The sequence below is a fragment of the Stigmatopora argus genome, chromosome 8, assembly GCF_051989625.1.
Source record: "Stigmatopora argus isolate UIUO_Sarg chromosome 8, RoL_Sarg_1.0, whole genome shotgun sequence".
Lineage (NCBI taxonomy): Eukaryota > Metazoa > Chordata > Actinopteri > Syngnathiformes > Syngnathidae > Stigmatopora > Stigmatopora argus.
This window is the reverse complement of record NC_135394.1, coordinates 5893861-5909408: the sequence shown is the minus strand read 5'-3', so window position 1 is coordinate 5909408 and position 15548 is coordinate 5893861. Positions and strand designations below refer to the sequence as shown.

At 38.4% G+C, this 15548-nt stretch overlaps 1 protein-coding gene across 3 annotated transcripts; it reads left to right on the top strand.

Annotated features, from left to right (window-relative positions):
• Positions 1–194: 194 nt before the first annotated feature.
• LOC144079467 (low-density lipoprotein receptor-related protein 8-like) lies at positions 195–15261 on the top strand. Of its 3 annotated transcripts, XM_077608249.1 has the most exons (14): positions 195–342; positions 969–1094; positions 2357–2737; positions 3810–3929; positions 4701–4826; positions 5966–6137; positions 6553–6595; positions 6731–6768; positions 8468–8586; positions 8673–8812; positions 10676–10817; positions 10905–11096; positions 12725–12870; positions 14380–15261. In XM_077608249.1, exons 1-14 carry the CDS (start codon positions 282–284, stop codon positions 14410–14412), a joined length of 1839 nt encoding a protein of 612 aa, XP_077464375.1. In that variant the 5' UTR covers positions 195–281; the 3' UTR covers positions 14413–15261. The 3 variants fall into 3 exon arrangements, with proteins under 3 accessions (XP_077464375.1, XP_077464373.1, XP_077464374.1); XM_077608247.1 differs by having other exon boundaries at positions 6553–6768; XM_077608248.1 differs by having other exon boundaries at positions 199–297; positions 6553–6768.
• The last annotated feature ends 287 nt before the right edge of the window (positions 15262–15548 follow it).

The following is a 15548-nucleotide window of genomic DNA, read 5'->3' as shown; positions in this document are numbered from 1 at the left end:
GTAATTAACCATATGTTTGATAATAATTAACAATAACCGTACTTTAATTTTGTTTTATTTTCGAAGATTACTTGCTTTAGCAGCAAGTCGAGCATGTACAGCTGCAACTTTACGGTTTTCTATAATCGGGCTATTTGTATAATAAAGAGAATAACATATTTGAAACTTAGAACCTTGTGAGGATATGCGGTACGGAAAAGAAAGCGTCCGTTTGTTGTTAATTTTCCCCTCTGACGTCATCTCTCCGCGCCACCTGCCAAGTCTGGAGGACATGAACGAGCATGGGACACCTTGGAGGTTTATTTATCTTCATATCTTGCATCACCCGGCATCATATTATCGGTAAACAATGATTAACAACTATTAAGGCCAAATGCGAAGTTCCTTGTTGGTGAAATATTTTTTCTGCGTTTTCTTTTGCGTATGCAGGACTAAAAATGGACACTCAAGCCCGTCAGTTTGAATGAATTTGTCTTTTGAAATGCTGCAAGCGCCATTTAGTTTTCCTAATTTTCCTTGTTGAAGAGATCCATCAAGACGCTCACGACATTAATGTCCAGAAGTTGGCTTTTAATTCATGTTGCAATGATGCCATGTGCAGACAATTGAGTAAAGCGTCATTAGTGACGTCACATGGGAGTTACATCAATAACCCTCAAACATGATTCAATCGAAAACATTGTGAATAGAGGTGAAGATTTTAAATTAAAAGAAATTGCCTAAGATGCATATAACTGTCTGCACATATTACTGAAGTGTAACCTTTCTCAGATTAAAAAAAATGAAATGCTCTTTTGAGCGTTCATCTTTAGCTGATGATCTCTGATCATTATAGTCAAATCCGAGCACATACTCATTGTTGATCTTCCATAAACAATAAACATCTGTAACTGTATGGACTCTAAAGTTTACCGGTTGAAATTATGCCAAGATTTTTTTTAATAAACTGTATGTTTGGGGTGTTGCAGCTCACACACTGCCTGCCTGTCACCAGCAATTGGAATTCAGATGCAAACATGGAACTTGCATTCCAAGGGAGAAGCTTTGTGACAAACACAACGACTGTGACGATGGATCAGATGAACAGCTCTGTGGTGAGTGTCTGTTCATATCTGTTTAGTTCACAATATCAAACAATAATCAAATTGATCAAGCATAAGATGTGGCCCCACTCTCCACTTGTTCCATTTCTGTGTGAGAACATACTTATTAATCCTCTTAAGTGAATTCCAAACCGACTTGTTGGAACCCAAAGCTTAATTTGACCTCTTAGTTTGAATCCTGAAAAATGAGTTTTGATGGATTCCACACAGGAAAATAATGGCACATGTTTATTCTTTGTATTATATAGTCATTTTCATATGAAATGATATTTTTATCGGTCAACACGATTCAGGCCTTCCAAGGTGTTAAAATTTCTTTTGAGATCGCATCTCAGCTCTCATCTAAAAGATTAATTACAAACAATGAATATTAGGTATACCTTATCCAGTAGATAGCACTGTTTTCTTTTTTATTTGTTCAACAGATTTTTGTAAAATTAAATAGATTGGTACCTCTACTTACGAAATTCATTAATTCCAGAAGTGGTTTCATAACTTGGATCTTACTTGAGTAGAAACGGATTTTGTATTATAATGCTCTAATTTATTCCAGCTGTTAAATCTCTCTGAAACACTATAAAAATGATAAAGATATACATATTTTGTATGAGATAAGTCCAAAACACAAAAAGGGGAAAAAAGAGAAGAAAACGATTTATTAAGACAAAAAATAATTAGGATAATTAACAAGACATGCAAAGACATTTCTCATGGGGGTGGATGGGAGAGTGTACGTTTGGCAGCTGAGTATACATGCGTAACTGCATGTTAACTGTAAACACACAATTTAACAACCTAAAATTATGTGACGCACTAAGAATTTCTTTTATATCCTGATACAAAAATGTCCTGTTGCCTTTTGTAACCTGAATATTTTATATCTAAAGACATTTGTAAGTAGAGGTACCACTGTACCTTGTCCTCATTAGGATAGAAGGTAAAGATTAGAGATTATTGGAGGAGCAGTAATAATTTATTCAAGAGCACGACATAAGACCAACAAACAGCTAAACAATTATTAAGTTATGTAACTTGCACTTATACTAACATTTTAAAAATACAGAAACAAAAAAAAATGACATTTTTCAATTTTACTCAATTATTGAAAAATGTCACTTTTTTGTTTCTGTATTTTTAAAATGTTAGTATAATTGCAGGTTACATAACTTAATAATTGTTTAGCTGTTTGTTGGTTTTGATCTGAGAGTTAGGCCTTTAAAAGGTTGTGCATTATTGCTGGAAATGTCTCGCAGGTCAACTGAGGTGTCAAGAGGACGAGTTCTCTTGCTTGAACAGCAGACGCTGCCTACCCTCACATTTAATGTGTAACGGAGTGGACGACTGCGGTGATAAAAGTGACGAAGACTCCTGTCCGAGTTGCCCCTCTGGCCTATTTTGCGGGCCATCAGACAGCTGCTTGCATATGCTCCGTCTGTGTGATGGACATGCGGACTGTAAGGACGGGCGGGATGAAATCCAGGAGTTTTGCGCTTTGCGTCGAGCACGTCGTCCACAGCGTGATCCCTCATGCTCGGCGTCCGAGTTTGATTGTGGTGACGGCCAATGCATCCTCCACACTTGGAGATGTGACAACAAAGCAGACTGTGCAAATGCCAGCGATGAGAAGAACTGTGGTAAGTAAGAGATGACTTGTAAATGTGTGCTTCTATTTTTAACAAGTCTAAGTAGGAAACTTCTTGCAGTTTTGACCAATTTAGGAGTGATAATTTGGCCTGTAGAGGGAGACATAGTCACTCTGTCGGATACACTTGATTTCTTTCTGTTCTACTTTAACACAATGGCCAGACTTGGGTGACTATTGATTTTAAAATCACATTGGTCGCCAGCATTTCTTAGCATACTATGCGCATACATTAGCTAGCTGTGGATTTTCCTATTATCTGTAGACGAACTCACTCGTATTTCCATTTGTGCAGCCAGTTATTTTCTGTATTTTGATGTGAATGTTATCAAGAGAGTTTACTGAGACCCTTGCTTTTCTCACTACCAACACTATTTGGAAGTGAAATTCAACCTAAAGTTGTTTGGCTCATTTGATCTCTGTATTGAAATGTGACGTCCTGTTTGTTCCTGCTTCAGCATTCATTCTGCCAGTGCAATACTTCCTTACAAGGGCTCGTGTGCGGTCAATTGGTCGCCGGTCTTTTGGTCGCCGGTCTTTTGGTCGCCGTCTTTTGGTCGCCGGTCTTTTGGTCGCGGTCTTTTGGTCGCCCCGACCGTGACAACGGGCGACCAAAAGACCGGCGGCGACCAAAAGACCGAGAACCGAAAGACCGGCGACAAAACAAGGTAAAACAACACGGTCTACGCATCAATATAAGCCAACAATGGTCATGAGCAGTTTCCCTGAGCCGACGTGTGAGTGTATAAGAGTTTGAATGGACATGCGTTGTCCCTTTAAGAAGGTACGTCAGTCAGGGTCTTAACAAATTCTCCAACAAAACACAATAAAAGTCCGGGACATTTGGAGCTTTTCTTTAGCCTAATAATTAATAGGGCATTAAGTATGACTAAATAGTAATTTGCAGTTTGTATTTAGGGAATTTGAGCGACGATTTAAATGGTAATTATCACTTACCTTCCGGGCGACCAAAAGACCGGCGACCAAAAGATCGGTGACCAAAAGACCGGCGACCAATCGACCGTGTACCACAAGGGCTAATGATGTCACTTTTGTCCTTGTAGAACAAAATGAGTGTCTGGTCAATAATGGAGGTTGTTCTCATCACTGCGTGGACACAACGATGGGTTTCCACTGTGAATGTCCTGACCACATGAGGCTTGTGGGGAATAGTTTCTGTGAAGGTGGGTTAGTCACTCAAATCAATGTGAGGTTAAGATTTAGAGGTTCATTACACAGTGAACCACCTTTTATTTGTGAAAACTGAGATTATAGTGAGACCAATTTATAAATTGTATTTGTCTCTTTGCTAGGACTATAACTGTAGAATTTGTCCATAATTGTTGTCAGTAAAGTTGGCTTTTTAAAAAAAAATCATCACTTACATGTTTTAAACACATTTTAACTGATGAAAACACTTCAAAGAAACTAAAACGACTGAGCATTTCTTCATCACCTTTCTTATTTGTCGTTCTTCAAAATAGAGGTAAAATGTCTTTGAATTTTTCACTCATTTGGTAAGCTGTCTAATAACTTAATGTTCACACCAGGCATTTAATTTCTGACTTTATGCTATTATATAAAATGCAAAATAGAAGGTGAAATGGAAATTAGCATCAATTTTGCTTCTCTTTTTAGGATATATATAGATTCAAATAGCAAAATGTCTAACTGTATCCCCGAAGGTGCGTTTTACTTTTTCTCTTTTCAGTTATGCTGCATCTTTTCCAGATATCTTTTGCACTACTTGGCACTACTTCCGCTAAACTGAAAAGTCAGACCACACATTTTTTTTACCGTGCCTCACCAATGTAGCAAGGGCATGATAACCCATGTTATATATAGTGTAGGTTCAGTCTTACTAATGGAGGTTTCAAAATGACAATAACCTGCATTAGCAGTTGATGAGATTGAGAGGTACATCCTCACACAATTGTTCCTTTTTTTTTACACAGAGGTGAACATTTGCTTGGAGAACGACTTTTGCGACCAGTTGTGCATTCACGCCAATGACACTCTCGCCTGCGACTGTATCGATGGTTATCACATGACCCCTATGAGAAGAGACTGCAAGGCCAAAGGTGAGGAGTAAACTTCACCACTGGTGGCCCATCCTCCTGGCATACTCTTTTGAGAGCAATGTTGACAATATTTCACAACAAGGAATAATATCAATTTGTCAGTGCCTCAAAATGACCCAACGAAAGACAGCCATTCATGTCGAAACTGTTAACAAAAGTGACCGCACCCTAAACATATAAATCTCAAAATTTGGCTCAAATGAGTATTTTTCTCTTCTGAGTCGGACACCTTTAGTGTTAAAAGATTCCAGGCGTTATTGGGGAAGTCATTTGGGATAGGCCCCAACCTCCCCACGACCCTTGTGCGTGTGCGGTCTTTTGGTCGCCGGACTTTTGGTCGCAGTCTTTTGGTCGCCCGGACCCAAACAACGGGCGACCAAAAGACCGGCGACAAAACAATTTAAAACAACACGGTCTACGCATCAATAAAAGCCAACAATGGCCTTGAGCAGTTTCACTGAGCCGAGTGTATAAGAGTTTGTATGGACATGCGTTGTCCCTTTAAGAAGCTACGTCAGTCGGGGTCTTAACAAGTTCTCCAACAAAAAACAATAAAACTCCGGGAAATTTTGAGCTTTTCTTTAGCCTAATAATTACTAGGGCATTAAGTATGACTAAATAGTAATTCACAGTTTGTATTTAGGGAATTTGAGCAACGATTTAAATGGTAATTATCAATAACCTTCCGGGCGACCAGAAGACCGGTGACCTAACGACCGAATACCACTCTTGTGAGGAGAAGCAGTTCAGAAAATGAATGACTGAATGAAACTACAACCCCATTTCAGGGGAAAAAATGAAGGGACATTGTGCTGAACTGAAATAAAAACAGAATATATATTGATTCCAAAACCATTTTCCATGTTCGGTTTTACACACATAGGAAACATTCTAAATAGTTTGGCAACAGAAGTAAATTCTGTTCTGAATTTTTAGAAAAAGTGTCGTATTTGAACTAAATTAAGCCATTTGCAATATGCTTGCACAGCCTGTTTATTCAATCATTGACATGTAATATGTTTGTTCGGGCACGCTGAAATTGTGCATAGAGTGGCTCCCTCCACCTTTCCATTCTTGGGAAAGTGACATAACTGGACAAATATACAGATAATAAAACAATTCCATTTATGTCCCTGCAGGGGTAGATGCCCAGCTTCTCGTGTCCACGTCCCAAGGAGTTGTTCAGCTTGTTCTCGGTGGTGCGGTATCCAGGATATTGGCAGTTCACAAATTAGGACCTGGGCCTCTGGCAGTCTTGGGCTCCAACAACACACTGTACCTGGCCCCATTAGGACAGGGGTTAATTTACTGGTATTAGAATGGAAAATCTTGCACTGCAGACCTAGACATTATCTTTCAGTGTGTGCTGATAGTTAAGAAAACACACAATAATCATGTCACATTCAATTGTAAATACACTAGGAGTTCTCTTAATCCGTTTTATGGTCTACATCCGGTAGTGGTCACAGACAAAGCAAATATACACAAGTCTTTGGCCCTATTTATACAACACTCCATTTGTTTTATTTCTGTAGTGAAAGGTGCAGGCTATCACTAATATCATGACTTGTACACTCAAAACATATTTACATGTATTAAAAAAAGTGATGCATTCAATCCCATTTTTGAAATATAATGACTTTCTTGCGTAGAATTCAAATAGTTGAATATGCAAACAAGGAAGAAGAAAAAACGTTCAATACATTTGATTTCTGGTTCATTTCAGGGTCGACTTTAGTGGAAAGGCCCAGGATGCCACATTGTTACTGAATGTTCCCAGTCCTGTCTCGGGGCTGACTGTGGACTGGATCCATCATCTTCTCTACTGGACCAGTTTGGAGAGCGATTGCATTACTGTCAGCCTGCTTGATGGCTCCGTGCAACGCCAACTGGTGACAGGACTGGACTCGCCTTGTGCACTCACGGTGGACCCTCTGCATGGGTAGGAAGGCTCGTATTTGTATTTTGCAAGAATGAAAGCTTTTGTGATACAGACGCTCCCCTACTTACGAACATTCAACTTACGAACAACGGTACATACGAACAAGTCTGCAAATTGCGTTTAAGTCCAAAAATGTTCGCAAGTCCAATTTTGTATTTCGCCTTTTTTGGAGTAGTACTTCTTTCCGCCGCTAATACCGACGCCTGGCGCTGTGAGAGCTCAGCTCACCCAGCATCTACCTTCTTCTTCGTTGCAATGTGGAAGTGCGTGTATGTATCTCCAGTGTGCAAAGAACCTTTTTCATTTGTATCATTAAATATCTCATGCATCCAATATTGAATATGGTTGGTAAAAAGCTAAAGGCTTCTATTGAGGGAGTTGCAAGGAAGAGGCAAGCCATTTCATTTGAAACGAGTGGCAATAATAACGAAGCTTGATGCGCGTGAGAGTGGTGAGCGTTTCACGGGCATTGAATCGTTCGACTGTCAGTACCATTTATAAACAGAAAGATCGAGCAGCAGGACCCAAATATTGAACGTTGCACAAAGTTTGCAAATCAATTGAATGATGCCATACAGTGCTACCGCATCATTTATGATGAAAAAAAGAAGAAAACTGCAATTGTCATTAGGTCTCTTCTTTTGGCCAGTTTCTAATACATAAATCTCTCTCTTTCTCTACAGTACTGTACATATTCTCTCCATTTTATTAAATGTTTTTTTTCTTCAGTACAAACCAATGCGTGTTACTTATACAAGCCTTAAACATACAAATGCACTTATATAAACCTTCAATATACTTATATCGGCCTTAAACATAAATTATAATACAAAATATAGCACTGAATCAACTTAAAAACAAATTCAACTTATGAACAATCGCTCGGAACCAATTGCGTTCGTAAGTAGGGGAGCGTCTGTACTTTTAAATTTGAGACCAAGAAATTCATTGTAAAATTTTGTACGCCATTAATGTAACCTCTATTATTCACAAATCATATTAAACTATAATATGAATATATATATATATATATATATATATATATATATATTTATGTGTATATATATATATGAATATATATGTGTGTATATATGTATGTATATATATATATATATATATATATATATATATATATATATATATATATATACATACATATACATATATACATACATACATTAGCAAAGGGAAGTAAAATAAACCACTGAGATCACGTGGTTGTACAAGTTTCCACAATACTAAGGATGTGGTCGAGTTCTGATCAGTGAACAAATGACATAAAACGCACATAAAATGGCACCCAGCACACTCTTGTCTCTGATTTCTTTAAATGAATTTAAGATGTTCATGTAAAATGAATGTAATGTAATCATTGCACCTCCTATTGTTTGGTGGTATATCAGTTGAGAAGAATTTGAAAACATTTCAAGGAAATTCAATCTTACCACTGAAAACACTTCCTATCAAATGGATAAAACATAGCACAACAGTGAATTAACAATACTAAAATCAGGTACTCCCCATAAAATGGATTAAAGGATGAGAATACAAAAAAAAATGCAACAACTCTGGAGTATCTGGAATTTTTGGCCATGCTTGGTTGTTTACTGTATGTGACAATAATGTCATGTCTTAAAACTGGTTCTTCTTTGTTGGAACAGAAAGATGTGCAAAAAACTGAATCGCTCTTGCTTTCCAGACTGCTCTTCTGGGCCCAGTGTGGGAATTTCCCAAAGATTGAGAGAGCTAATTTAGATGGCCAGGACACAATGACTTTGGTCACTTCTCTACTACAGCACCCTGTCGCTCTTACTTTGGGTAAGTGTGTCACAAGTTCCAGCTCCGTTGTGATGGAAATTAAAGTTAGCTGTATAATCTGGCCTGTCTGCTCTTTTCCTCCCTAGATATGCCTCGCCAATTGCTGTACTGGCTCGATAGGGGCATGAGAAGCATCTCTAGAGTGACTCTAGATGGGTATCACCGTAAAACGGTGGTTGAGTCCAACGGCTATTTGGATCAGCCTTTTCATCTGGTGGTGTTCGAGGTAAACCGATAAAACTGGTGCTTCATCTTCATCTTCTTCCGCTTATCCAAGGTCAGGTCGAGGGTCAAAAACTGAAGCGTTAAAATGAAAACAAAGGAGGAGTCATCCATTTCCAGTATTCAAAACAGTTCGCTGAAAAACATTCTTTTGTCTGATGTTATTGAATGGGGTTCCTTAGAGTTCATTTAAATCTTACGCTCACGTCTACACTATAGTGTGTTTAATAATAAATACAGGGCATTGGTTATATTGGTAATAGAATGTCTGGAAAAGGCCATTTTTGGTACTTTTTAATTAAGAGGGTCTGATATTTCAAGGCTGCAAATGATGTTGAAAAGATTTCTTAAAATGTTTCCCTGATGAAATTGTAATAGCTGTTTTCTCAAAGTATTATGACTACCCCGAAATTATATTTAATTCCATTCTATCGTACAATGGGTCCCCTGCAGTCGCATTGCATGACGTGACACTTTCAAATGTAGATAGAATTGAAATCCATTATTTCAAAACCATTTTTAAACATTCGCTCCCAGTGTAATACTCTAACTGATTACACTGTCAGATATTTAAAAAAACACAAACACCCGAACTAGCACAATACTTAAACATGCATATGCCACCTTAGTTGACAAAATCTTCCATCACATAGCTCCTCCTCCACTGCAACATTTTGTACAAAAAAATTCCAACACATCAACAACAGCTGGCTCCAGAGGTGACTGTGTAGTTCCCTTCAAAAAGAGTGCATTCAGATAAAGCACCTTCTCTGTCCGTGCCTCATATACCTGGAACTCCCTACCAATTACCATATGTCAGCCTGGCTGTTAAACGAACAAAATTGCTATTAGAACGCTGTCTAAAACTTTGCTACTTGTGTGTGTGTGCGTGCGCGTGCATATGTGTCATCGTTTACCTTCAACTTGCACAAGGGACTAAAGATGGAAATTAGCCCTTGACTACAATCTTACATTTTTACAAATACAGACGCTCCCCTACTTACGAACATTCGAGTTACGAACAACGGTACATACGAACATGTCTGCGCGTATGAAATATAGATTTTGTGTTGCGCGCCTTTTTCCGAGTAGTGGTTCTTTCCGACGCTAATACCGACGCTTGGCGCTGTGAGAGCATGGAGTTGGAGGCTCAGCAACGTGTCGAGGAGCAGGAGGAAGAAACGCCTGTCCCCATGAAGAAATTCGAGACGAAACTCTTGGCCGAGGGGTTTTCGCTCATAGATAAAGCCATCGCACTCTTTGAGCAGCAAGACCCAAATATTGAACGTTGCACAAAGGTTGCAAATCAATTGAATGATGCCATACAGTGCTACCTCATCATTTATGGTGTAAAAAAGAAGAAAACTGTGCAATCGTCGTTAGATCGCTTCTTTCGGCCTCTTCCTCTTCCTCCTCCTCCATCATCTCCTTAAGCATCGAGTACCTCTTCCAAAAGTAGGTTAAACTTCATTTTATTTATCTTATTACGTACATGTACATACTGTGTGTGTCTTAGGTTACTTATACAAGCCTTAAACATACTTATATAAACCTTCAATATACTTATATAGGCCTTAAACATAAATTATAATACAAAATATAGCACTGAAGCAACTTACGAACTAATTCACCTTACGAACGATCGTTCGGAACGTAACTCGTTCGTAGGTTGGGGAGCGTCTGTATATGTTCTTTAACATGAATATGAATATGTTCACTAATATGTGGTGTCCCTTATTAAATTAATGACACGCTAACTCATTACGTATAATCGCGTTAATTCTCACATATTCACTCATATAGTAGTTTGATTCGTTGAAGTCCACCAAGAACTACTACTTATTGTACCTCGTGTCTTCTGCTCTAGGGCTTTGTGTATTGGAGTGACCAAGATACAAACTCCGTCTGTAGAGCCAACAAGCACAGCGGCAGCGATTTCCAACTACTTTTAACCAATGTCTCCTCGCCAGCCGGCATCGCCATTATTCAACCTGTTCTCCAACCTAACCGTATGAGCATTTTTAGACAAGTTACTCTACTCAGGTGATGACATTGGCCTCACTGCTAAACTTTCTGTGGGTCCCACTTGTCCATAGGTAGCGCGGCGTGCGGCAAGCCCGGGAAAGTGTGCGAGCACAAGTGTGTTGTTGATCTCCTTCCAGAGACTGTCAGTTTCCATTGTTCTGGAAAGGGGGACAATCCATCCAAAGGCATTCCTGCTATTTCTCGCACCATTCCTGCTTCCCTTTTATCTCATCATGAAATTATTGGAATCCTCTCTGTTATTGGTAAGTATGGCTTATTTTATTTATTTTTTCGTCCATTTTGTGCCTAAGTTAATGGGCTAGAAGGGGTTTTCAATGCATTTTAACTCATTTACTGCCATTGCAAAAGGAAGAGGAGTCTTCTAATTTAATATTTATTTCATCATAGAACAGGTTCAAAATGATTTTTAATTATTATTATATTTTTTCATTTCAAGTGATACAATATTGCCAGTTTTTGATAGTTTTGATTGATTAAATTCAATAAGGCACTCCGTTGCTTAATTTGACATGAAAGTAGCGAGTTTTAATACGGAACGACAAATTAAAAAAACATGAGATTGTATGCTGGTTTAGCACATCAAACTTTTAAATAAGAAACATGGTTTCATGTACTGATAACGTTTATCGAGCCATCATTTAAACTATCAGTCAAGCAAACAACAGGATTCCGCATTTTTACTGTCAACTGACAGTAATCCTTGAGACATCTCGATTATAGAAAACATCACGCATTGTGAACATATGACAGAACTTACAAAACAGGCATTGAACCAAGACACAATTTTAGCTCATCGTCATCCCATCATCGTCATGAAAAGATATGTTCGTTCTTATCATCGTTAATGGACGAAAAAAAAAACACTGGAGCATTGTTCAACGATTTTCTCATTTCAAGCAGGATTAACATTTTACTATGCTTGTTTGATTTTTAAGGCATCATTTCTACGTGCTGTAACTCATATCCCTGCTTTTCTATCGACTCACTAACATCCCTAAAATAGTGGCCCATTATTTGAAGCTAAATCCGCTGTTGTCTTTGTGTGACTGATCTTCTAACAGAGCTGTGGAAACACTGTTTCCACGGTAGCGATTCCCCAAAACATTTACCGTGTGGCAAACATGGCGCATTCACGTTGCTGTCGTACAACTGATTAAGCAGACTACTAAAGGCTAACTATAGGAAAGGAAACAAATGGCCTTGCTGGCTTGGTGTTGCTATCGCTGTCTAATTTATATCTCTATGGACAGCTTTTTGGATAGATTTGTTCTTACCCATTAAGTCAAGGGTGCCAAACTCGGGTTGGTTTGCGGGCCGCATTAATGTCAACTCGATTCCATGTGGGCCGTCATTTTAGATATAATATTTAGATTTTTTTTTAATTTGATTAAAAGAACTGGATAGAAATCCCTAAATATTGTTTTTTTTTTCCTTTGAGCTTTTTTTCTTAGTAAGGGAAATCGTCTTTCATTTGTTTTTCATTACAGAAGGAAACAAAATATATTTTTAATTATGTTCAGTATTAAAGTGGAAAACAAAAAACATTTTTATATATTTATTTTGGGATTTTACAAAATGCTTTTTGAACTAAAAACCAAAAAAATGGATTAAAAATTGTAATTATTGATTTATAAGGGAAAAATCAGGAAATATAATATACATCTCTAATCTTTATTTGAATTTGATCCTTAAACAGAAAGTCGGCACTCATGATTTACTTTCTCGGGCCGCGCAAAATCATGCGGCGGGCCAGTTTTGGCCCCCGGGCCGCCACATTGACACCTTAAGTAGATCATAATGTTTTGGCATGTCATATACGTTACTCTACTAGTACACGTAGTAGTAACACATTTGCCTGTGTTTGTATTAGTGTTTCTCAGCGTGCTGCTGGTGGGAACACTTCTGTGGTGGTGGAGAAATGAGTTCCGGCCCACAAGGAACCTGACAGAGCAAAGTTTTTGCCTCAAAGAGTCCCAGGATCCCCTCATTCACCGTCCACATGCCTGTCTGAGCAAGGCAAGGCGGCACGACACACAAATACACAGTTATGTACGGCAAGGAGACAGCGTTAGTTCTTTTTCGCATAAGCTCACTAGATGTTTGAAAGTGCATCACTAAAGTGTTGCTTGGCACCATGTGACTAAAATGGTATCTTGATTCATAGCCTCGAGGAGCCCTATAAATGTGTTTTTCATAAAATGTTGATGACATCAGGTTTTTTTAGGGTAAAAAAAATCACGTATCAACTATGATACTTTGGGATTTTTGGAGAAAGATTACAGGGTGTCAAACATTGTTCTTGAATCAAATATATACAATCGTATCATATCGCCCTTTGTTAGCTCCACTATTGTTTTCTTGAGCAGGTGTTTCCTGGAAGTGTTGTTTTTTTTTTTCCATCTCTGGTGCAGAGTGGGTTCTTAGACATTAATGACCTAAAACTGGGAATGGTAACAGAACACTCCAATGAATTGATATTGACATGAGTGCCAACATAGTTCTCAGTATTCTGCTATGCAATTAGACACTAGTTGTGAAGACCACCAAATCAATTGGCATATCATAAAATGAATACCTCTCTGGTTGTAAACCAAAACTCAGCAATATTCTCTTTGGAGCTATAATTCTTGATGCAGTTCCTTTAATTTATTAATGGATCATTTGGCTTTCCATAGGTGGAAACGCAAAAACAAGCTGAGGTCAATGAGAGTGCCTGGAATGGATTCTTTTGTAAATTCAAGGTTTCACTGCATAGCTATTGTGTTAACCCAGGGGTAGGGAACCTATGGCTCGGGAGCCATATGTGGCTCTTTCCATGGGTGCGTATGGCTCTTCACTAACCTGTGAGGTAAAATATGGAAATCACTGGTGAGAGAGCTGAGTCCCAAACGAACTAATATGAGCGTCACTGTGGCGTTGACACTACCTCTACCACCACTTTAATCATAATTGTGTTTTTTATTACTCTTCTGCATGCATGATATCATACCTGTCAACCTCTGCCGATAACTGCCCTTATAAATGATTATGATTCCCCTTACAAACCCCCCAAAAAACCTTACAAACACCGTACGACTCGTACGAGTCGTACGGTGTTTGTAAGGTTTTTGGGGGGTTTGTAAGGGGAATCATAATCATTTATAAGGGCAGTTATCGGCAGAGGTTGACAGGTATGTGATATCATTGATACTGATTTATTAGCAACAGCATAACAATGTTGTCAAAAGAATTCTGAGACTTTTTGTACTTTAAAAGTGGTGAAATGACAAAAAAAAAATCACACTTTTCATGTATTTTTACTTTTCAATTCTGAGAATGGCTCTCAAGAAATAACATTAGAAAATATGAATTGTTTATGGCTCTCTCTGTCAAAAAGGTTCCCGACCCCTGTGTTAACCCAATGACATGTCCAGCGTTTTGTACTAAGGAGTTGCCTATGAACGCAATTGGATTCCTCCATCCCAACCTTAATGTGGCTTAATGTGGTTCACTGTGTCAACTAAGCCTTGCACTCTCATCCGCCAGGAAACTCTTAAGCTGGACTTGGAGAGTGAATGAAGATGCCTTGGTCCTCCTTCTTTTCTTGAGCTGTTGTGACTACCAGCGGATTACTCGTCTGTGGCCCAGTTATCACCGGGGGGCTCCCATTTGGAAATATCCATCTGAGGTTTGACAAGCCAGAAGGTCATTGGCACTATTACTGTCGCCACTTTTCACTCCTTGTGTTTGGAGTGGTCGAGTTTGATCACTCCTAAAACGGCTGCGTATTGTGTCCATGTACTTCTGAATAGTAGTAGTAATTACCTCAAAACCTTCCAAAAGTGTTTAAACTGCATCCATCAAGAACTGACAATCAGCTTGTGTTGGTTTGATACTTGAAAAAGTTCAGTTCTGAATCCAGGAACTCAAGTTTTCAATGGTGAGGATGACCTCTTTTCAACTTATATTTTCATTCGCTCCACCATTTTTTGGAAATGATAGTTTTATGAACAATTACGCAAGATGACACTGCCTTAAATCCTGAGCCCAGACATTCTTAATTCAAATATTCTTTTGATTCCTAACGTAGGATGAGCATGTCTTCCAGAAGGTACCCAAACACGTATCCTTTGTTTAGTTTTCAGTTTCTTCAATGTTGGGTTCTTTCATTTGTGGAAAGACTTACTTTGATGATTGGAAATGCTTGCTTTGTATCCCAGTATCAGCTTGTTTTTTTTCTTTAAACTCCTCGTTAAGTTGCTTTGAGTTTAAATTATGTAGAACAGTCCGGATATTTAAATAGGTCTGGTACAAACTGCTGTGTTTTGTTATTTATTGCAGAGATTCTTTTAGTAATAGCATCTTTGTCTTGCACTATGAATAAAGTAGGCTGTAAAGAATGAATCTATTAAAGTTTTTGGGCTATAAGTGTTCATTTCACTTTGCTGCCTTGAATTTAAAAAAAAAAAGTTAATTGTACATCCTGTTCACTGTGATAACATAGACTGTTTCTGATCATAATCTAACTGTCTTTTTTTTTCCACCCAATCTCTAGAGACTTCATTTTTTTGGACATGTACAACATGTTTTTACCACTGATGGGCAACCACTGTATCTTGAGGAGTGCATCAGGGTTCAGGTTACATTAATCTCCCATTCGTTTCAATCCACAACAAGACTTCAATGTGTGGTTGTACAGTTTAGCCGTGCATTGC